This window comes from Planococcus citri, chromosome 3, assembly GCF_950023065.1.
Source record: "Planococcus citri chromosome 3, ihPlaCitr1.1, whole genome shotgun sequence".
Lineage (NCBI taxonomy): Eukaryota > Metazoa > Arthropoda > Insecta > Hemiptera > Pseudococcidae > Planococcus > Planococcus citri.
In genome coordinates this window covers 45410755-45428997 of record NC_088679.1, presented here as the reverse complement: position 1 = coordinate 45428997, position 18243 = coordinate 45410755, and the positions used below count along the sequence as shown (strand labels likewise).

Below are 18243 nucleotides of genomic sequence, written 5' to 3'. Positions count from 1 at the left end.
TTGCGGTCTACCATCGAGTCGTGATTTTTTTCCCACTATTCCCAATTTCCATTCTTGATTTGTGATAAGGAGTCGACCTTTTTATGTACTTGTCATGTTTTTTTTCTTTCTTTTATTTATGGAGGTTTCTCAACAACCTTACTCGTATATATATGAGTGATTTTAATTCATATTTCATTCGAAACAACGTATGATGTATTGTCTGGTAGGTAAAGAATGAGGCTATAATGAAAACAGACAATACCAAATGTCTAGTGTAGGTAAATGAATAGCAAGTTGTGTGATTCGATATCGTGCACTTTCAAATGAATTTCGTCTGTTGTCGAGTGACCAATTTTTATAAAATTTCAATACTTTCATGCATCGATACAAATTTTTTTCGAAATATGAGAAATTTTTGAATAGGAGATGCCACAAAAAAAGTCATAATCTTGATCGTGTAGTAATATTTTTAAAATATATATATATATTCATCAGAACCCAAAAACCGAATGTAAGAGGTGGAAAATTCGCAAAAATTGTCTCAGAATCGTGCCGAAGAAATTCGGGCCCTGCTGTAAAAAATACGAGAGAAAAATGATCTTTTAGTAAATTGTGGCTTTAATCGTAGTGGAGTTAATTTTTTTGAGGTTCTTTTGGTGAACACTGATTTTTTTTAGCTCTGGTGAGCTGTAAAAAAACTCAAAAAGGCGGGACTTCCCCCTCTCCCCCTCGCGGATTGAACTGTCTATACCTACATTTTTTTTTTAATTTCAAATCTCAAGTAAAAAATTTCAAAATTTTCGGACTTGAAATTAGGTATAGCTGTACTTTTTAATTAAGTAAAATTGATTGCATAAAACATCTTCATCGCCTATTTAAACCTCCTTGAGTTATATTCGGCTGCTACCTCAGCCATTTTATAGCCTCTAGCAGAGCTGTTGGAATGTGTATGGTTCAAATTAATGGCACACATTTTGTATAAAATTGAGTTTTAGCTATTTTAATGAGTTATTCTACCAAAGAGATGGGTTTACCATCAGATACCAATAAAATAAAGTTCATTATTCAATTTATCGAGAATTATTGAGCCACAATTACCCCCTCCTCTCATATCTCACGAATTGACACGGTTTAAAACTAAATTTTATGCGAAATTTGTCGATTAATTTGCTCGTTTGGAACCATGTTTGAAAGAAAAATCTACGACCAATTGACCAAAATGGAAAATTTTCAAAAGTGAAGCTGTCCAATCAAATTTTTGAACATTTTATGCGGATAGTTTTTGACAGCCCCCTCTCCTGCCGACGAGAAAAAAATTTCTATTCAACAATTTCATTGAATTTATTTAATGAAATAAATATAAAATCAAAAATTCAATTTAGAAATTTAAGCATTTTTGTCACCAGTTTTGTTTTGAAATTTTTTAATTCCAATGCATCTGAGAAATCTCCTCAAAACATAAAAAATTGTTTGGAAATTTTGTTTATTATTGTATGAAATATCCTTTTACACCTATTAACCATTATTATACTGAGCAAAATATGTTTTTCTATGATATAATCTTAGTAAATCTTTATTCTTCAAACACCTAATCATTCCATGTATTCGTTTTCTGTTACAGGTGAAAAACCATACAAATGTCAGTGGGAAGGATGTACCTGGAGTTTCGCAAGATCCGACGAACTAACACGTCACTACAGAAAACACACCGGAGCTAAGCCTTTCAAATGCCAACAATGTGAACGAGGTTTTTCGCGATCCGATCACTTAGCTTTGCATATGAAACGTCATAACTAACCTTTATAGTTCGATTTTAGTTATAATTTATTTATTTTTGTTTTTCTTTTCGTTTTTTCCCCGTTTCTTCAATATTGTGGTAAGTTTTGATTATGGAATTTTGTACCTACACGTACGAATGTTTCCCCGGTTTTTTGAAAATATAGATTGTTGGTTGTGTTATGCTTTTTTCCCAAATGAAATGTTGTAGCGTAAGTTTTGCTTATATGTATTTGTTAAAATGTAAGTCTTTATTGTACTTATATACGTATGTACCTAAAACTGTGCTTGGCCGTTTGTTGAATGACCTTCAAAAGGAGACTCGACTCGTATTCAAAATACGCGTTGACAAAATTGCAAAGTTTATATTTTGTTTTCATTATTAATACGTATGCTTATATTATGAATTGTTTGAGACAAGAATAATAATATGGAGTTTTTCCTAATTCAATTCCAATTTCCAGTTATAATTCTTCCCTTTCTTCGCCCCCTTCCTTTTCAAAAAAAAAGGCTGTATTCCATACTTAATTATGTAAAGATTTTACAAAACATATTACCTACATACTTATGTTTGATGAATCAACCTTAAAGAAATTAATTTTATTATGAAATTCAAATACTTATTGGATTTGTTTTTGATTAAAATTCGACTTACGAGAATACAGTCTGTTTTTATTGATTATAGCATACTTAATTTCAGTATTGACCTCGTGTTTTTTCCAACTTATCTACCATGTACATTCCTAGCATTAACATTGCGATTCGTGAATATGTTATTCGATGTTACATTCATCTTCGAGCTTTTTTGGAGTGTAATTTTTTTTTTACTTTTTTCAATTGTATAATTTTTGTTTCGTTTCAAATATTCCCATAGGGTTTCATACGTATTTTTTTCTCTCCTCTTTGTCTGTTTGTATTTGTATCTACCGTGTATCCTTTCAATTTGATTAATATTATCAGCGTGGATGGAATATTTTTTTCGCAATTAACTCACGTTTTGTTGACAGCCTCGATGGCTAACTGATGTCTATGTAGTACTTGTGCTAATTAAATCGTCGGTAAACATACGTATAATTAAGTACCTACCTATAATACTCGTATACATGTTACAGGAGGAAAATTATCTACGTCATCGACTGACATTAAATTATTTTTTATTTCGGAAAAAGAGCAATTTTCACGCTGATTAATATTATTTTAAATTGAACGGATATTATTATTACTTACATAAGTTATAATATTATTTATTTCACGTTGCTATATGTGATTTATTGGTGATATAATATTTATTCAAATGATAGCAATAGACGATGATAATTTTTCAGGTGATTTCAAATGTTTTGATTTATTGAGTAAGTATCTGTAATGATGACTTTAGGTACCTACGATCGATTTAGTAATGCATTATGTCGCTAGTTTAAATTTAAAAAAAAAAAACGTAAAAACAATCATAAGATGATCTTTTATTTTAGATCATCGAATGATTATATTCAATGTAGATATTTTTTTTTTAGTCGAACGGCACAAATTATGCTATCCGATATACCATGGTATTTTCATATTTTTATTGTTCTGCGGTTACCACGAAAATAATTTAGGAAAAAAATAAAGAATTTACCAACGGTGTGTCGAATAATAAATTATATAAAATAAAATGTCTTCTATTGTACATCTTTACAAAATGTTTAAAATTTTCTATACTCAATGTTATACGACTTGATCTCGTATTATATTCGTCAAATATGATGTTACCATAATTTATTTTATACTTCCCCTGTACATTTTAAATTAAAAATAGGTTTTCTTTGCCGAAGAATTCATCGGAAAGGTATTTATAAAATTCTTCCGAACTCTTGGAAGAAAATTCGTTTGAAAAATTCTGGTTGTTGTGCAACTGGGTTGAATTTTGGCTCGAAACATACGGTAGTATTTTACGAACGGATTAAGAATTTAGAAATCCGGTGTTTCTGGCAAAAGGAAAATTTCTCTAGTAATTATCAACACTGTGACCTTTCACCTGAAAAGTTTTACATCGTCGAAAAACTAAAGAAGAGAAATTTAATGGTTTTCGACAGTTGCTTCGAAGGGAACGATAATGAAGAATGTTGTGGGGAGGTTTTTTTTCATTTTTTTTTTGTGTTTTTCAAACGAGGAATTAATCTTTTGGTTTCTGTATCGCTATAAAGATGAATAAACGTGTTATGAAGTATCGTTTCTAACATTCCTTTTGAGAAAACGTTTTGTAAAACCGCAGTCCTATATGTTATTTTATAAGTATATGTAATTTTTATTGGTGCCTACGTATCGTGGTAAAAAATTTTTAATAACGCGTATTTCTTAACGGTAACGTGAAATTAGCGTGATGGCGCATCACTGCCATTTTTTTCAACGGGGCCATTTTTTTAATTACCATTCCTTTTACCCCGATACTTTTTTTTCTAAGTAAATGTGGCACTGTTGAAAATACCTGTTTAAAGAATCGTTTTATTTTTTTGTTTGTTTTTAGTAAAAATTTTATACAATTTTGAAGTATGCGTCGTTTCGTTACGTACGTATACCTGAAATACGGTACGTCAAAATGTAAAAAAAAAATTGCGAAATAAAAAAAATGAATTACAAAAAATAAAAAATATTTTCAAATTATTGTTACGGGCTTTTAGTTTTGTTCTGAAATTTTTATGTATAGTGAAATTGAAACTGTTGTTGAGAAAATAGTCTTCCTTTTAATTCGCGCCCAAAACGCTCATATCATTGGAAATTTTCTCGTATTATGTTGATTCGCACACGTTTATTTGTATAATTTTCAACGGCAGTTGTATAGTGAATTGTTTTTCCCTAGGTACGATTGCTTCCCTTATATAGGTACTATTTTGTATTTAAGTCGTATACCAAAATCGTAATATTTCGCGTTCGCTGTAAAATAAGCAATAGGATTTTAGCTAGGTTAGTAAAAAAAAAAAAAATCATTTTTGACAGATTACATCTTGAAATTGCCATTGGTTCAGTGATGAGATCTGTTTTCAAAATCAGTCAACCTTGTTTTTTTTTTGTTTTGTTGCTTTTTGTCGTAGCGTTATGTAATGTATAATTTTATCACCTTTTGTTTTTTTTTGTTTCTTTTGACGATGTATTGAGAAATATTATTTAAAAATCCGTAATTGTTTTTTTTTTCTTTTTCGAAGTTAGATGTATTATTATCATTTTTATAGCAAAAGCTGTAAAACAAAAATTGTTTTTACATTATTTCAGTATATTTTTAAATAATTTTTAATTTGTATACCTCTACCTGATATTTTCCAAAGGTTTTTAATGTTATGAATGTTCTATTTTTAAGCATAGCTGATTTCGAAGTTTTTAATGTTCAGAACATTGCCATTGTGATTTTAAGAATAAAATGTAGCCTTTTTTTAAGTTTATTGTAATAAAAAATTTGTTTGTTTATTTATAAAATATATACTTTGCAAAAAAAAACAACAAAATAAACGATAATTTATGAATCGAACTTGATATTTATGTCTGTCTTACTGCTTTGAATTAAGTATTCAAATGAACCGACGAATTGAGAAGTTTGAACAAGTACCATAGTTGAAAATGACCAAATTTTTAAAAATTTGAAAAATGTTCTACGGAAACGAGATTGGATTCAAACCAAACAAACGACACGTCACACATAACTTCAATTTTTTGGTATTTTGACCACTTTTAAGGACACTGGTACCCCGGTTGTGGTCTTAAATGGGTTGGATTCAAAAAATTACCTCGTATCTTCGTAAATAGGAAGTAACCTACTCGTAAGAAGTAGCAAAATTTTGAACGAGAAGAAGCAAAATCGACAGAGCATACAAAAATACATCGTTTGCCAAGATTTTAGGCGCTAATGTGCATTTTTTGATTTTTGACCAATTTTTAAAAACCAGACGGGCCCAAAAAGGGGAAAAACAAAATTTTTCAAAATTGCCCTGTAAAGCTGAAATTTTGTATGTGTCTTATTTTCGACTGCCCCAAATCGAATGAAACCAGTTTCAAATCATTTTAAGTAGGTACTTCTAAAGCCTACAGCAGATTTTTAAAAGTTGAAATTTCCATAAAATTTTGTCTAATGAAATTGGAAAGCTGAAATTCACCATAAATATATTCTGATTTCGACGTGCAAAGTCGATTGGAGGTGTTTTAAGCAGTTCTGGAGCCTCAAGCCAGAAATTTTAGATTTTCAAAAAAGTGCCATAAGAACTATCCAAATCAACTTTAGTTGATCAAAATTTGAGTCTATTAAGACGATTCGTAAAAAAAAAAAAATTGGGCAGAATCGTAGAATTTGGCTTCATTTTTGCATTTTGCTTCGAGTTTATGTAAAAAATAGTTTCATTTGTATTTACGGCAATCTGGTTATGCAATCACCTGTAAACACGAGTTAACTAAATTGCCTAACCAGTTTGCCGTAAATCCGCACAATCATCTCAATTTCGATCGCTTTTCGCACAACTTCTGATATTTTCACTCTTTTTTTTTGCAGAGAAAAAGTTAGACCATTGCTACCCCTGTCCATAATTGGCGAGGGGGGTGTATGAGTAATTTTTGATTTTTTCAAGGATATAAAAACTGTAGTCTGTAGGTTGAACTGGGCAATAAATAAATGAAACAAATTGATAATTTTATCGTTGAAAGGCATTTATGAAACATTTTCCCTTTATAATTTGAAAAGTACCTGATGCTTAATTTGAGAAAAAATAATATTTATTCTGGAAATTATTGCAGTAAATTAACAACTTGAAAATTGGCGGGAACAATGTCACTTTTGCTGGAATCGTGTATTAAATAAATTGCACAGCGAAGTACCGTAAATATCGTTATCGTATTCACGGATCGTAGGCACACGTGTAGGCAATTTATAAAGCATATTTTATCTTCTAACGTAAACGATTTCTCGGGGAAAATGAATGTCCACGTACCCTCCCTGTGATCCAATTGCTCGTTGTGATAATTTGTTGCGAGCTGAGAAAACGGAAATTTTTCATTAGTAAGTGTACAATTCTTACGCAATAATTTTCATTGTAATCAGCATAATTTATTTATTAGCTTGATTAATACATAAAGCCATATCTGCCCACGATTTATCATCGTTATAGTTACTTTCGAGTATTTACAGCTTGAACACACAAGGAAAGACGAATTTGAACGAAAATACTTCGCTAGTAATTTTTTCTTGGAAGTAATTTATTATGAAAAATAAACGCCAGAGATGAATCATTCAAAATACGCCGAGGGTCATTTTCATTTCTCGAACGAAATGAATTTGCGTGCATAAAAAAAGTATATTGAATTATTGATCACGAGTTTATGAAGTTTCCAAATAATTTGGCGCTTTTTGACGAATGACAAACCTCTCAAACACAAAACGTTACAAGGGTATGATTCTATTTTTTTTTATCGAATGTAAAGATTTATGCGACAATTCATGATACTAATCATGCATTAATATTTGTGTGGAATGAGTACCCCACCATCTGGTATAAAACCGTTCGGCTGATTTTAAACAAATTGTCCACCATTTAGTAACAAATTCCATTTCGTGCGTGTAATTTGCATCAGTAAATAATTTAAAACGTGAGTAATATTTTACCAACTTAATAAAATGAATTTAACTTGTTATATAAACCTAACACGTGTACTATTTTTGATATAAAAAATTTAATTTAGATCACGATTTTATTGAAACAATTTTTTCAAAATGAAATACACGAGGAGAGGAAGGAAATTCGAATAAGATAAATTTTTTAAATTTTTTTCAAAATACTGAGGTTGATAAGTAAAGATAAACGAAATAAAAATCAAAAAAATGAAATTTAGAATTTAAAATTTACCTGACAATACATTTTTGGAGTTTTTTTTACAATCGAAAATTTTCTTGCTGATCGGAATATCTTCGTGGAAAATACATAACATAATGACTTTCAGAAAGTAGCTGCCTACTTAAACACGAGTATAGACTTTAAACTTATTCGGAAGTTGTGTTTTTTTTTTGCAGGCCATTGAAATTTCAAGCAGATGAATTTACACTCGGTACTTACTCGGTAAGTACAGCAGGAAAGGAAATCTTAACAAAGTTTGTTTTAATTGTAACTATACTTAATGCCATCTCCCAGCTCGTCGCATAATTTGAATTTTTCAAATTACTTTTCATTATCTGGGAACTTGTTTGGTATTTGAATTATGGCATAAAGTTTTCACCGTTGTGTGCGTAAAACTAATTTGAAACGGGTAGTGGGTGAAGAAAATGAAGCAAAAGAAACATAATTTACCCAGGTTAATGGTTTTTATTCTGTTTTTCTTCTCCCCTCCTAATTTTTTTTTTCAAGAATAGATAATGTTATGAGACATAGGCTCGGTAGGTATGCCCTGTAAAAGGGTCAGTTTTGTAAAAAGTCGTGTTGCTGCAGACCAAATGGGATATTATTCGACGTTATATAGACTACTTTAAAAGAACACTATTAGTCCATCGGGGCTCATAATTCGCAATTTATGGTGCGTTTATAGCTTCAAAGGTAATTTCCATCCATTTCTTTGCCAGGTTCGTCCGTAAAGAAATGTTATCTATAACTGCAGAAGACGACAAGAAGGCACGATCAAATCTCGCAGAATTATTGCTCGTTGAATAACGACGTAAATTCAGACCATTATATAAATTTACATAAATTTCATTATTCATCTTCAAACGTCGGCTGAAAACAAGCCGACGAGTATACCGTTCGTCGTGTAGTCGTAAATTTGTAATCCTTTGCACGAAATTAAAAATCTCTCCATCAAATGGCTCGTGGTAAATCTCATTTGCCCATTCTGGACGGGGGGGGGGGTAAATTTTTTGATACATGCGTGCGATATGATGGAGAGGATGGATGTAAAAATTTCATTTTCCTCACATTTTTTGATATATATTTTTTTTTTCGTGAGAGAAAACTCAAAATTTGAAAGACCCATATTATTACTTATAATAGCGTTAAAATACTTGAGCATTTTTTCAAAAAAATAGCCACTTTATTTAATTTTTCATATGTATAAAATAGATAGGTATAGAGCTATATACATACATACGTACATAATCGTAAAAAAACCACTTAGGTACCTACCTACGTACTATGTATTTGTTCGTGGCGAAGAAACAAAACCAATATTACCAAATGTTGAAACGTCTTCCACTTTAGGTGACATAACAAAGGTGCTTGTTTAGCGGTATCTATAGCAAAGAACGCGTTATCACTTTTAAAGATGGGTCTATGGCTATACTATAAGGGAAAGTCGAAGGGTGTTTACTCCATCGTCGTACATACGTTTGTAGAATTTTGATTATGCGTCGGCCGGAACAAACCCGTAGAAAATGTCGCGCAGAGGAATCTTTCTTTTTTTATAATCTGCAATTGCAAACTTCCACCCCATCCAGGCCTGCTCATTTGAAGTAGAGTATACGAAAAACCACCGAGCCGGTACGCAGTAGGACGTGAAGTGCTTGCTTGAAATTCGAACCATCAGTTTTATCAAGTCCCTAATTACGACGTGCAAGACCGGAGAAATGGCACGGAATTTTAAATTACGCGACTGTTCGAAATTAGCGTTGATACCGAGCAATTAATAATAATGTTGTTTCGGTTTCGCTGCTTTGATGACCGTTGCGCTGAATGGATATTTCATTGTCAGATGGTCAGATGGAATATTTCAGTTTCATATTATGTAAAGATCATCACCCAACTATAATACTTACTTTCTTTCTCTGAATTCTGGTCTTGAATTTTTTTGATGACTTTTTTTTTTTTTGAAAAGTGGTACGATAAACCAATTTGGGAGGTCAAAAATGAAAACATGGATTGATTTTCAGTTTCTTAGGTACCTACTTTGGTTGAATTTTACCAAATTCAGGTTTTTTTTGTCGGAAATAGATCGAATCTGAATTCTTAAAAATTTTTCAAAATCAAAAATGAAATATAGGTAGCGCCTGAAGTTTTGTTCAACGATGCATTTTTGAATACTCTCTCTGTCTTTCTGTACGGTATAGTAAATAAAAATAGAAAATTCACCAAGCTTTTCAACATTGCAAAATCAACTTCAGCAACTGAAAATCGTATTCATCCAAGGTTCGTTCAAAGGGGGGAAAAAGTGACAACAATAAAATGCAGTGAAATTCCAGCACATTGTTGCCTTTATAAGTGCCACGAGTACACGAGTTCACACACCCCTATACGAGCCACGAACTTGCGGTATGATGAAATTAATATCAGCTGGAGAAGGAACAACGTATGCGTTATTTTTGATAGAGTTGAGCAATATATTTTGAAAGTACGGTACTTTTTTGCCGGTTGAAAGTTGTCATCTGTTTATAAAAACCGAAGTCAAGTGTTAAGGGTGACATTAAACGTTATCTTTAATCTGTCTCTTGGTTGTACGAGGTTGGCACATTAATGGCACGTAAACCTTCGAAAAGAAAGTTACTTCTCAACGATTCTTAATGAAAGTTCGTAAGAAAGTTGGTTTGTAAGCGAAAGACAAACGATGAAATGAAAGTTGGAAACATATGTTTCTTTCAAAATTAACAACACTACAACCGAACCATATCTTTCGTCTTGATATGACTATACTTTTCATCCGGCGAATTTTTCAAAACCATTCGCCAATTTTATAATGAAGATTACAATCTGTATAGTGTACGCGTGCCTAGTGGTAGGTGTAGGAAATTGCATAGGTAAAATTTAGTAGGTACGTCGTCGGTCTTGCAATCAAATTTAAATCAAGCGGAAACCTGAACGTATAGATGGTAAGATTTCAAAAATTATCTTAAATGGTAAAACCAAGATAAGATCAGACCGAACTTCCGAACAAGTTTGTTTCGAAGTAGTTAACTCGTGCAACAAGAAATAGGCTCTCGTAACTTATTTGTCGACTAATTACGCTATTCATACCTACGAATAGGTATTTATTAAGTATGCAAAAATATTAAAATGGCTAATTTGTTTTTAGATGTTCTTACGTAAAGCTTCTTCGATGACGTAAAATTATTAAATTTTTGCTTGATTTCATCCTACATTATTTTATGTGTACGTAGCGTAGCTTTTAGGAAGACTGAAGAGTGCTGAACATGGTTTAAGTTTCTAATTTCTATGAGCTTAATTTTTTTTCAATATAATAATGAATTTGAAAAAAGTAAAAATTTAGAAAATGTCTTTCAAAAAATAGGTAAATACGCGATCATTCATTGATATTATTCATCACAATACATTTTTGTTCTTTTTTTTTCATTCACTAGATTAGGTATACCTACATTGGGAGACAGGTATGTCTACATACATTTCAACGTTTCAGAGATCCAATGCAGCGTAGAAAATTTATCAACCACACGACATCTTTCGCACTTCAAAAACTTTCTACTTCATTAGTTTTTTCAATTGCTCATTCCGAGCCAAGAATTTGGTTGTTGCATCGCAGCTAGATATGCATATTTGAAGAAAAAAAAAGAATACACACACATAGACATTATAAGATGACTACGCACATTACATAAATAACGTCGTATTATGGATAATGCTAGGTTTTATAGCCACGTTTTCAAATCGAAATGACTCGCTTATTTCTATTCTTTCCCCTTATATAGCGCCATCAAAGCTCGTGTTTTTGAACGTTAAACAAAATAGCATTCTTTAATGTAAAAAGCATCTGTTTTTATTCTACTATTACATTGTAATATACGGAGCATTTATGATACAAAGAAATACTGTTCCTTTACGTGAGGAGCAAATGAAGCTAGTCGTAAGTAGACCCTCGTAAAAAATTTTTAGGGCCTGGTTAATATTTTTCACATATTCTCATTATTTCATGATGTAATGCCGTCGTGAAGCATTAGGAATACGTAGGTACCTACTCTAATTAGGTATCAAAAATTGACATGGTTCATACAGTGGTAAAAAAAAACACCACCCAGGGTCATAAGAGATGAAAAGCCTCCTGTAAATTTAATAGAGATAGACTTTGAATCATTTTTTTGCCTGATTTTCTAATTTGGATGATGATGGGGGGCGGGTGGTTCAGTGGAGCCAAACTTGAGAAAAATTTACACGTCTACATATCCATAGGTGAATTTCCCAGAGAGAATGGAAGGGAATGAACCAGTAAAAACGGTGTTAGACATAAAAAAGTCAAAAAATGGAAATAATTCGAAAAGAATTCAAAAATTGTGTCACGCGCATCCACAAATCAGCATTCTTGGAATAATAATTTGAAGAAAATAAGTCCATATTTTCAACCTCATGGCATGCTTCTGCCCCCTCCAAATCATCCTGGTGAATTGTAAATTTTCAATTTTTTATGCTCTTACACCACAAAATTTATTTGATCTAATGAGAAAGCGATTCCATTTTTTTTTATTTGCCCTCAAGTTTAAAAAAAGTATGCTGGGAACTCTCAAAATTGGAAAAAGTCTTTAAAATAAACGGAATAAATTTTCATTTAAAATTTTCAATTTCTGCATCTTCGAGGGTTTGTTGTTTTGAAGCCTTTGGTTTCTGGTGTTTTTAGAGATTGTAGTGCTTGTGCTTTTGCAACATTGAATTTTGTCAAAGAATTACTCTTGAGATGTCTGTTTTAAATTCAGTGAAATGGCGTTTGGGAGTTTTTATTTTTCACCTCTTAGGTGAGGTCAGATCAGAAAATTGTTTGAAATGAATTTCCTTAATAATTAAGTATTTCAACTTTATTTTTATTTACCTATTTCAAATCAAGTTTTTTTTTTTGAAGTTGAATTCGCACCAATTAAAATTATTGAGATTGTATATAAGTACATACATAGTTTTTTCTACTCCTTAGTTGAAGTTCATCTTTGAATATTTTTTTTCAAGTTGCAATTGAAACCTTCTCTACTAATGAAGTTGAAGAGCTGCGGTGTTGATTTTAAAAATGTGGATTTTCACAAAACACGCAGTCCATAGTAAACCTTTTTATGTGAAAAATCGTTCAAAAAAATCGCATTTTCTGATCGTTGATTCAATTTACGAACAACTTGCAATCACAGAATCAAATTTTCGGACCCAAATTTGATTGAAGTTATGAAGTATGTCCTTTTGACCTCTTTAATTCTTTTTTTTTTCACATTGATGATTCAATAAACGAGCTCCTCAGTATCATTCTATTTTCTCCATCAGAACTTTTAAAACTGAAACGTAAAAAAAAGTAGGTAAAATATAAAGTGGGCATTAAAATTTAGATATAAATATTGTAAGCCAACTGAAATCACGATTTTACTTTTTTAAATTCAAAATGAGATGCTGATTCTCTTCAACACATCAAAAAACCAATCCAGTCCATAATACATTGAATATAATACACGATTTAGGCGTTATAATAAGGTATTCTCATCTTCAACCTGCTCCAAAAACAATATTCACTTTTGAATTCATTTGAAGTGGTGGAAAGATGCAACAATCCAAAAAAATTGACTCGATGAATTTGCCTCTCCTCCCAAAAAAAATCACGAAAATTCATTATTTTTTCATTAAATTAAATAACGAATTTATGATTGTGAATTATTTCCAATCTGCGAAATAAAAAATTTTCATAAGGATTGAAATGGTCAAAACAACACAAAATAATTCAGTGGACAAAATCGTTCATTTTTTAGAACATTAAAGATTTACCAATGGGCTAAGTTTTGAAAAAATTGCAAAGAAAAATTTTAAATGAATTTTTTGACGACAAAGCTTTTAAAAGGTGCTCTTTTCAAAAATCTAACGTTCGTTGCAGGTACCAATGTAATTGTTAGCATGGAGACCTCCAGAGGCTCTATTATATATGTAGTACATATACTTGTAGATAGGTAGGTATCGTATGATTGAGGATAATTATCCGCTGAAATAGGAAGGAAACTGAAAATTTGTGTGACATCTACAACACGGAGTAGGTAAGTAGTAAGTACTGTTTATCTTTAATATGAAAATGAGAAAAACGAAAATGAGCAAAATAAAAAGGACAACTAGATGCAACAAGTATAACATATAAGTACCTAATATAACCACATACAAAGCATTTAAAACTTTTATTTCACACAAATGTCAGTAAACAAACCCTCGTTTAAATAAATGTACCTAAATTTCAATTTTTTATGGCAAGAGGAAAAAAGTTTCATCAAATAAATTACAACTAGGCCTATTTCCACACAGATACGGGATAAATTGCGATAGGTAACCTCTAACCTTCTGTAAAATTTTACTCCGAAACACTTTCTTTTTTTTGGAGATTAGTTTTGCTGTGGGTTTTTATTTTTGTATTTTATAATTATAAAAACGTCACGAGTAAAAAAATAATCCGCAAACATTGTACATATATGATATACACGCGTTGTCTAGACAAGTTATCGAATTCCACGTGTTATTTTTCTCACGTGAAGTATAAAAACAACGTATTACACTTATCGCGTGTATTGGCCCGAAAAATGCTGTTAACAAAATAACGTCCATTACTTGGGGGTTGAAATTATTAAGCTTAAGGAACGGAGATGAATTTTATATTTGTGCAGAGTTTGAAAGCTTTTGTTAAATTAGGTACTAGAAATCTCTTCTGTCACGTAGTAACTACGCAGTTAAATGCACGTGCCATCTTTTTTTTCCTATAGCATTTTGCTACACATCCGTGATCTGTCGTACAACTTTCTTAACACAATTAAACCGATTCTTACAGTTTAGATTCTTAGAATTTCGAGTGATTGTTTTGATTCCTTATTCTGCTGTAAAGATAATAACCAAGTTGAAGGAAGTAGGTAGGTAACTAGGTATATAATTTAATGATCTCGGGGAAAAAAATTGCTGGCACTTATAAAATTTTTGAGAAAAACACAGAGTTGTTTCTGTATACAGTGGAGACAATTTTCGTCGAGAATAATAACTAGGTTCTTACATTGAATTTCGTAGTTCAATATTGATACAAAGCTAAGCAGTAGGCATGTATTGACAAATTTAAATAATTTGGATATAGTTACTCGAAACATTTTTTTTGTATGTGACCTGCGTCTACGTCTTGTCAGCCCGAGGCAAAGTAGCGAGGTTTCATGAATATCATATTAAAAAGGCCGAGACAAGAAAATTTGCGATAAAATTTTTCACGAAACAAGACCATACCAGTCATTTATTTCCCTCGAAATGTCGGCCATAAGAGAAGTGAAAAACGTTATTTTTCAAGAAAAAAATTCCTTTTTACCCGCTTGTAACGTTGGAATAAAAATAAGCAGCTCGGTTGAAAATTCACGTGTACTCAATTTTTTGTGTTATGAGCTCTCTTACGTGTTTACATAGCGAGCAATATGCTCAAAAATAAATGTTAAAGTTTTACTCGGGGTTGATCTGGGAATATAAGCCTATAGTATATACACCTCTTTTGGGATTTTATTGAAAATAATTGGCTTATCTGATGAAAAAATTTTTAGTGAAATTTCTCATGTGGTGGTATCCCTGAAAATGCGACGCTGTTTTGCTTCTGATTGACGTCGAAAGTATGCAACTTGCATAACAAAAGAATGTTGTAATAACATCTACGAGTACCTAACTACCTACAGCCCAGAATAAGAAAATAGAAATGAACAGAGTTAGATAGGTATGAACTAGGTATCTACCTAGTACCTATATAGCTAGTTGATGGAAAAAGTAAGACTCGATTCAACTTTAGGTATGGTATAACCATTAGCATTCGATAGCAGTATATCCAGGTATACGTCACGCATGCTGAGGAAAACTTTCTATACCTACTTGCATAATTACTGTTTCGATTGGCGAAGTGTTAGCTGTTCGCTAGAAAGGGGGGATTTTTTGGGGGCTACATAGTACATTGTTGAAAGACCTAGATGTTTGGAAAGTAAAAGCCTTGCAAATCTCGAGCTTTAGCCTTTAAGGCGTTAATGCGGCTTCGTCACTGCTTACAAGCGTGAGACGACTAGTTAATCTTGAGCGAAGACGAATTCTCGTTAGTTTCTATACTTGCTGATGCTTATGAAAAATGATCAGCAAAATAAAAGGAAATGCGTGTCCCGGAAGAACAGCTGTGAATTTCATTTCAGCTCTCCTTTCTCACGTATCCGCTTTGCCGGTGAGGCCCATTATTTTCGGCCTTTTAGTATAATAGCATTCATTTATTCTGACAAGTATGATGACAGTCATAAATCAGGTCATCTAGCTTACGTATCGTCATTATAATACACTATCTTTACTTTATTACCCGTCTTTGGTGTTAAACTGTGTAATATGTATACATGAGTTTGTGACCAAAATTCGATGCTTTTTTCCAATTTATCTCCGAAACTTATTCATATACTTATCTTGGGTACTTTGGACTCGTTCGGTGGTACGCGATGGTAGACTCGCAAAAATAAAAGTAAAAAAAGATGCAAAAGAGAGATTATGTTTTGAAGTTGATCGTTCGAAAAAATTTCAATTTTTTTTAAAAGTACGTACCTACTACAAAAATTGTTAGGTAGATATTTCGTGACTGTAAATGTGCTTACACATTAATATAGCAACAAACTTCCACTAGTTAGTACATATCCAAATTCGACGAAATAGAGCCACACTCATCTTAAATCCAGTGATGTTATTGAAAATAAAATGTAAAAAAACACGAGTTTTTCTGAAAACTGAGACAAAAATTCAATTATTTTCGAACGAAGTGTTGAAAAAATGCGAAATATTTTGCGATTTCAACAATTAAAAAGTCTCATTATTTCAAAGTATTGCCCTTTCTGCCCGTGTCCTGGAAAATCATGAAAAATTCTTTCAAAATCGTAAGCAGCTCTCTACTCCAAACATATAACTTTTATCTACCTATAGATATTGTCCACGTTTGAAGTCGTAACTGATTGGAAGAGAGGGAGAGGTGTGATGACTGCCTAGAACTGATTTCAAAATTTTTACATAAGTATATAAATCCATTAAAACTTGGAAGCCTTCATGCTTGAATCAAAATTTTTTCCTGCCAAAAATTCGGAAATAACAACGAATAGATTTACATGTCATCAATCCAAAATAGATAATGAAATATTTTCCACCGCTTAAATCTAATTTTGGATTTTCAACCAATAAGCATAGCTGGTCAAGAATGCCGAATCGTTCTACGTCGGTAATTAGGAAATTTAGCAACGAAATCAAGTTGGTTTTTGTGTTCTATACCCCCTCCCTCCTTCACCTCGAAAAATGTTCACATCACTATATCACATCACCTAAATTCTTTCCAAAAGGTGTAAAATTGACATTTCTGTTCAAAATGTTTGTCTTTGGCAGTTTTCAATTTGTGATTTTTTTGGAGTGTTTTTGAAGTCATATTCTCTAGTTTTTTATTGGTGCTTTTGGTAATTTTAAAAAAATGTGGCCTACGTCATGCATTTTAACTATATGTACTTACGACATATTTTTGTCACGATTTTTCCGCTGTAACTGTAACTTGTAAGTCGTCCATTTCGGTCAAAAACATTTTTTCTCATCATGAAAGACACTGTATCACAATATAGTAACCCTAAAATTGGACAAATTTCGTCAATTTTTTCAATGTTTAATATTTTTTATTTTAAAAAATTGAGTCACGCCATTTTGGAAACCCCTGAGCCCCTTTGCGAAGACTCTCTAGGGTAAAATTCATGCTTAGATTACTTATTATCAATTATCGACTATAAATACTCATAATTATGTACATCATATGTAACTGCAATTTCAGCAAAATTATGAAACATTTTTTATTTTTTCAACTCATTTTCTTCTGATGTGATTATTTGTCAATTTGGAAAAATGTGCTTACTATGTAGCAGGAAATTTTGCTGAAACTGCAATAAAGTGATCTGTTTCAAGTTGATATTAGTGTAGACATGAATTTCAAGTCCAGTAGATCACCCGAAAGATGAGAGCTTCCCAAAATGGCGCAATTCAATTTTTTTACGACAAAAATTATTACAAATTTTAACGCATTTTGAGAGCTTGTTTTGACAAGAGTTACAAATTATTATTTGAAAAATGCCCCAGAATCTCGAATTGTGCAATCGGACAGCTTCAACTTTGGTCATCTTCTTTCTGGGTCACATTCTAACCACCAACGCGTTTTGAGGGTCACTTTTTGACATGAGTAAAAAAAGACGAGTTTTTCGATGTTTTACGAGGTATATTATTTTTGTTGTTTTGTTGTTGTTGTTTTTTTTTTAAAACTTTGGATCTCTAAAAATATGTACAATTTTCACCACTCATGTCAATCATCAATTTATGCAATTTTTTGAACTTCATACCTACTTTGAAGAGTTTGAAACCCTGTGAGGCTCTCAGTTTTCTGCTCAGGCAGCTGGTATTTTTTGGTACCTAATAGGTGGATTGACCAATTATCCTAACCCATGTTCTAGTGAAAAATTATGTATTTTAAAAGATGTTGATGATTTCATGACACTAAATTCTAAAAAATATCGAAATCCGAAATATTTACGCTTCTTCAATC

General features: G+C 31.8%; 1 protein-coding gene across 3 annotated transcripts in view; it reads left to right on the top strand.

Moving 5' to 3' along the window:
* The window catches only part of LOC135840690 (Krueppel-like factor luna), a 202136-nt gene extending 197352 nt beyond the window's left edge, over window positions 1–4784 (top strand). For all 3 annotated transcript variants that reach the window (XM_065357333.1, XM_065357335.1, XM_065357334.1), the window contains exon 3: window positions 1604–4784. In XM_065357333.1, coding sequence (XP_065213405.1) covers window positions 1604–1779 — 176 coding nt within the window. In that variant the 3' untranslated portion in view covers window positions 1780–4784. The remainder of the gene's footprint in view (window positions 1–1603) is intronic.
* The last annotated feature ends 13459 nt before the right edge of the window (window positions 4785–18243 follow it).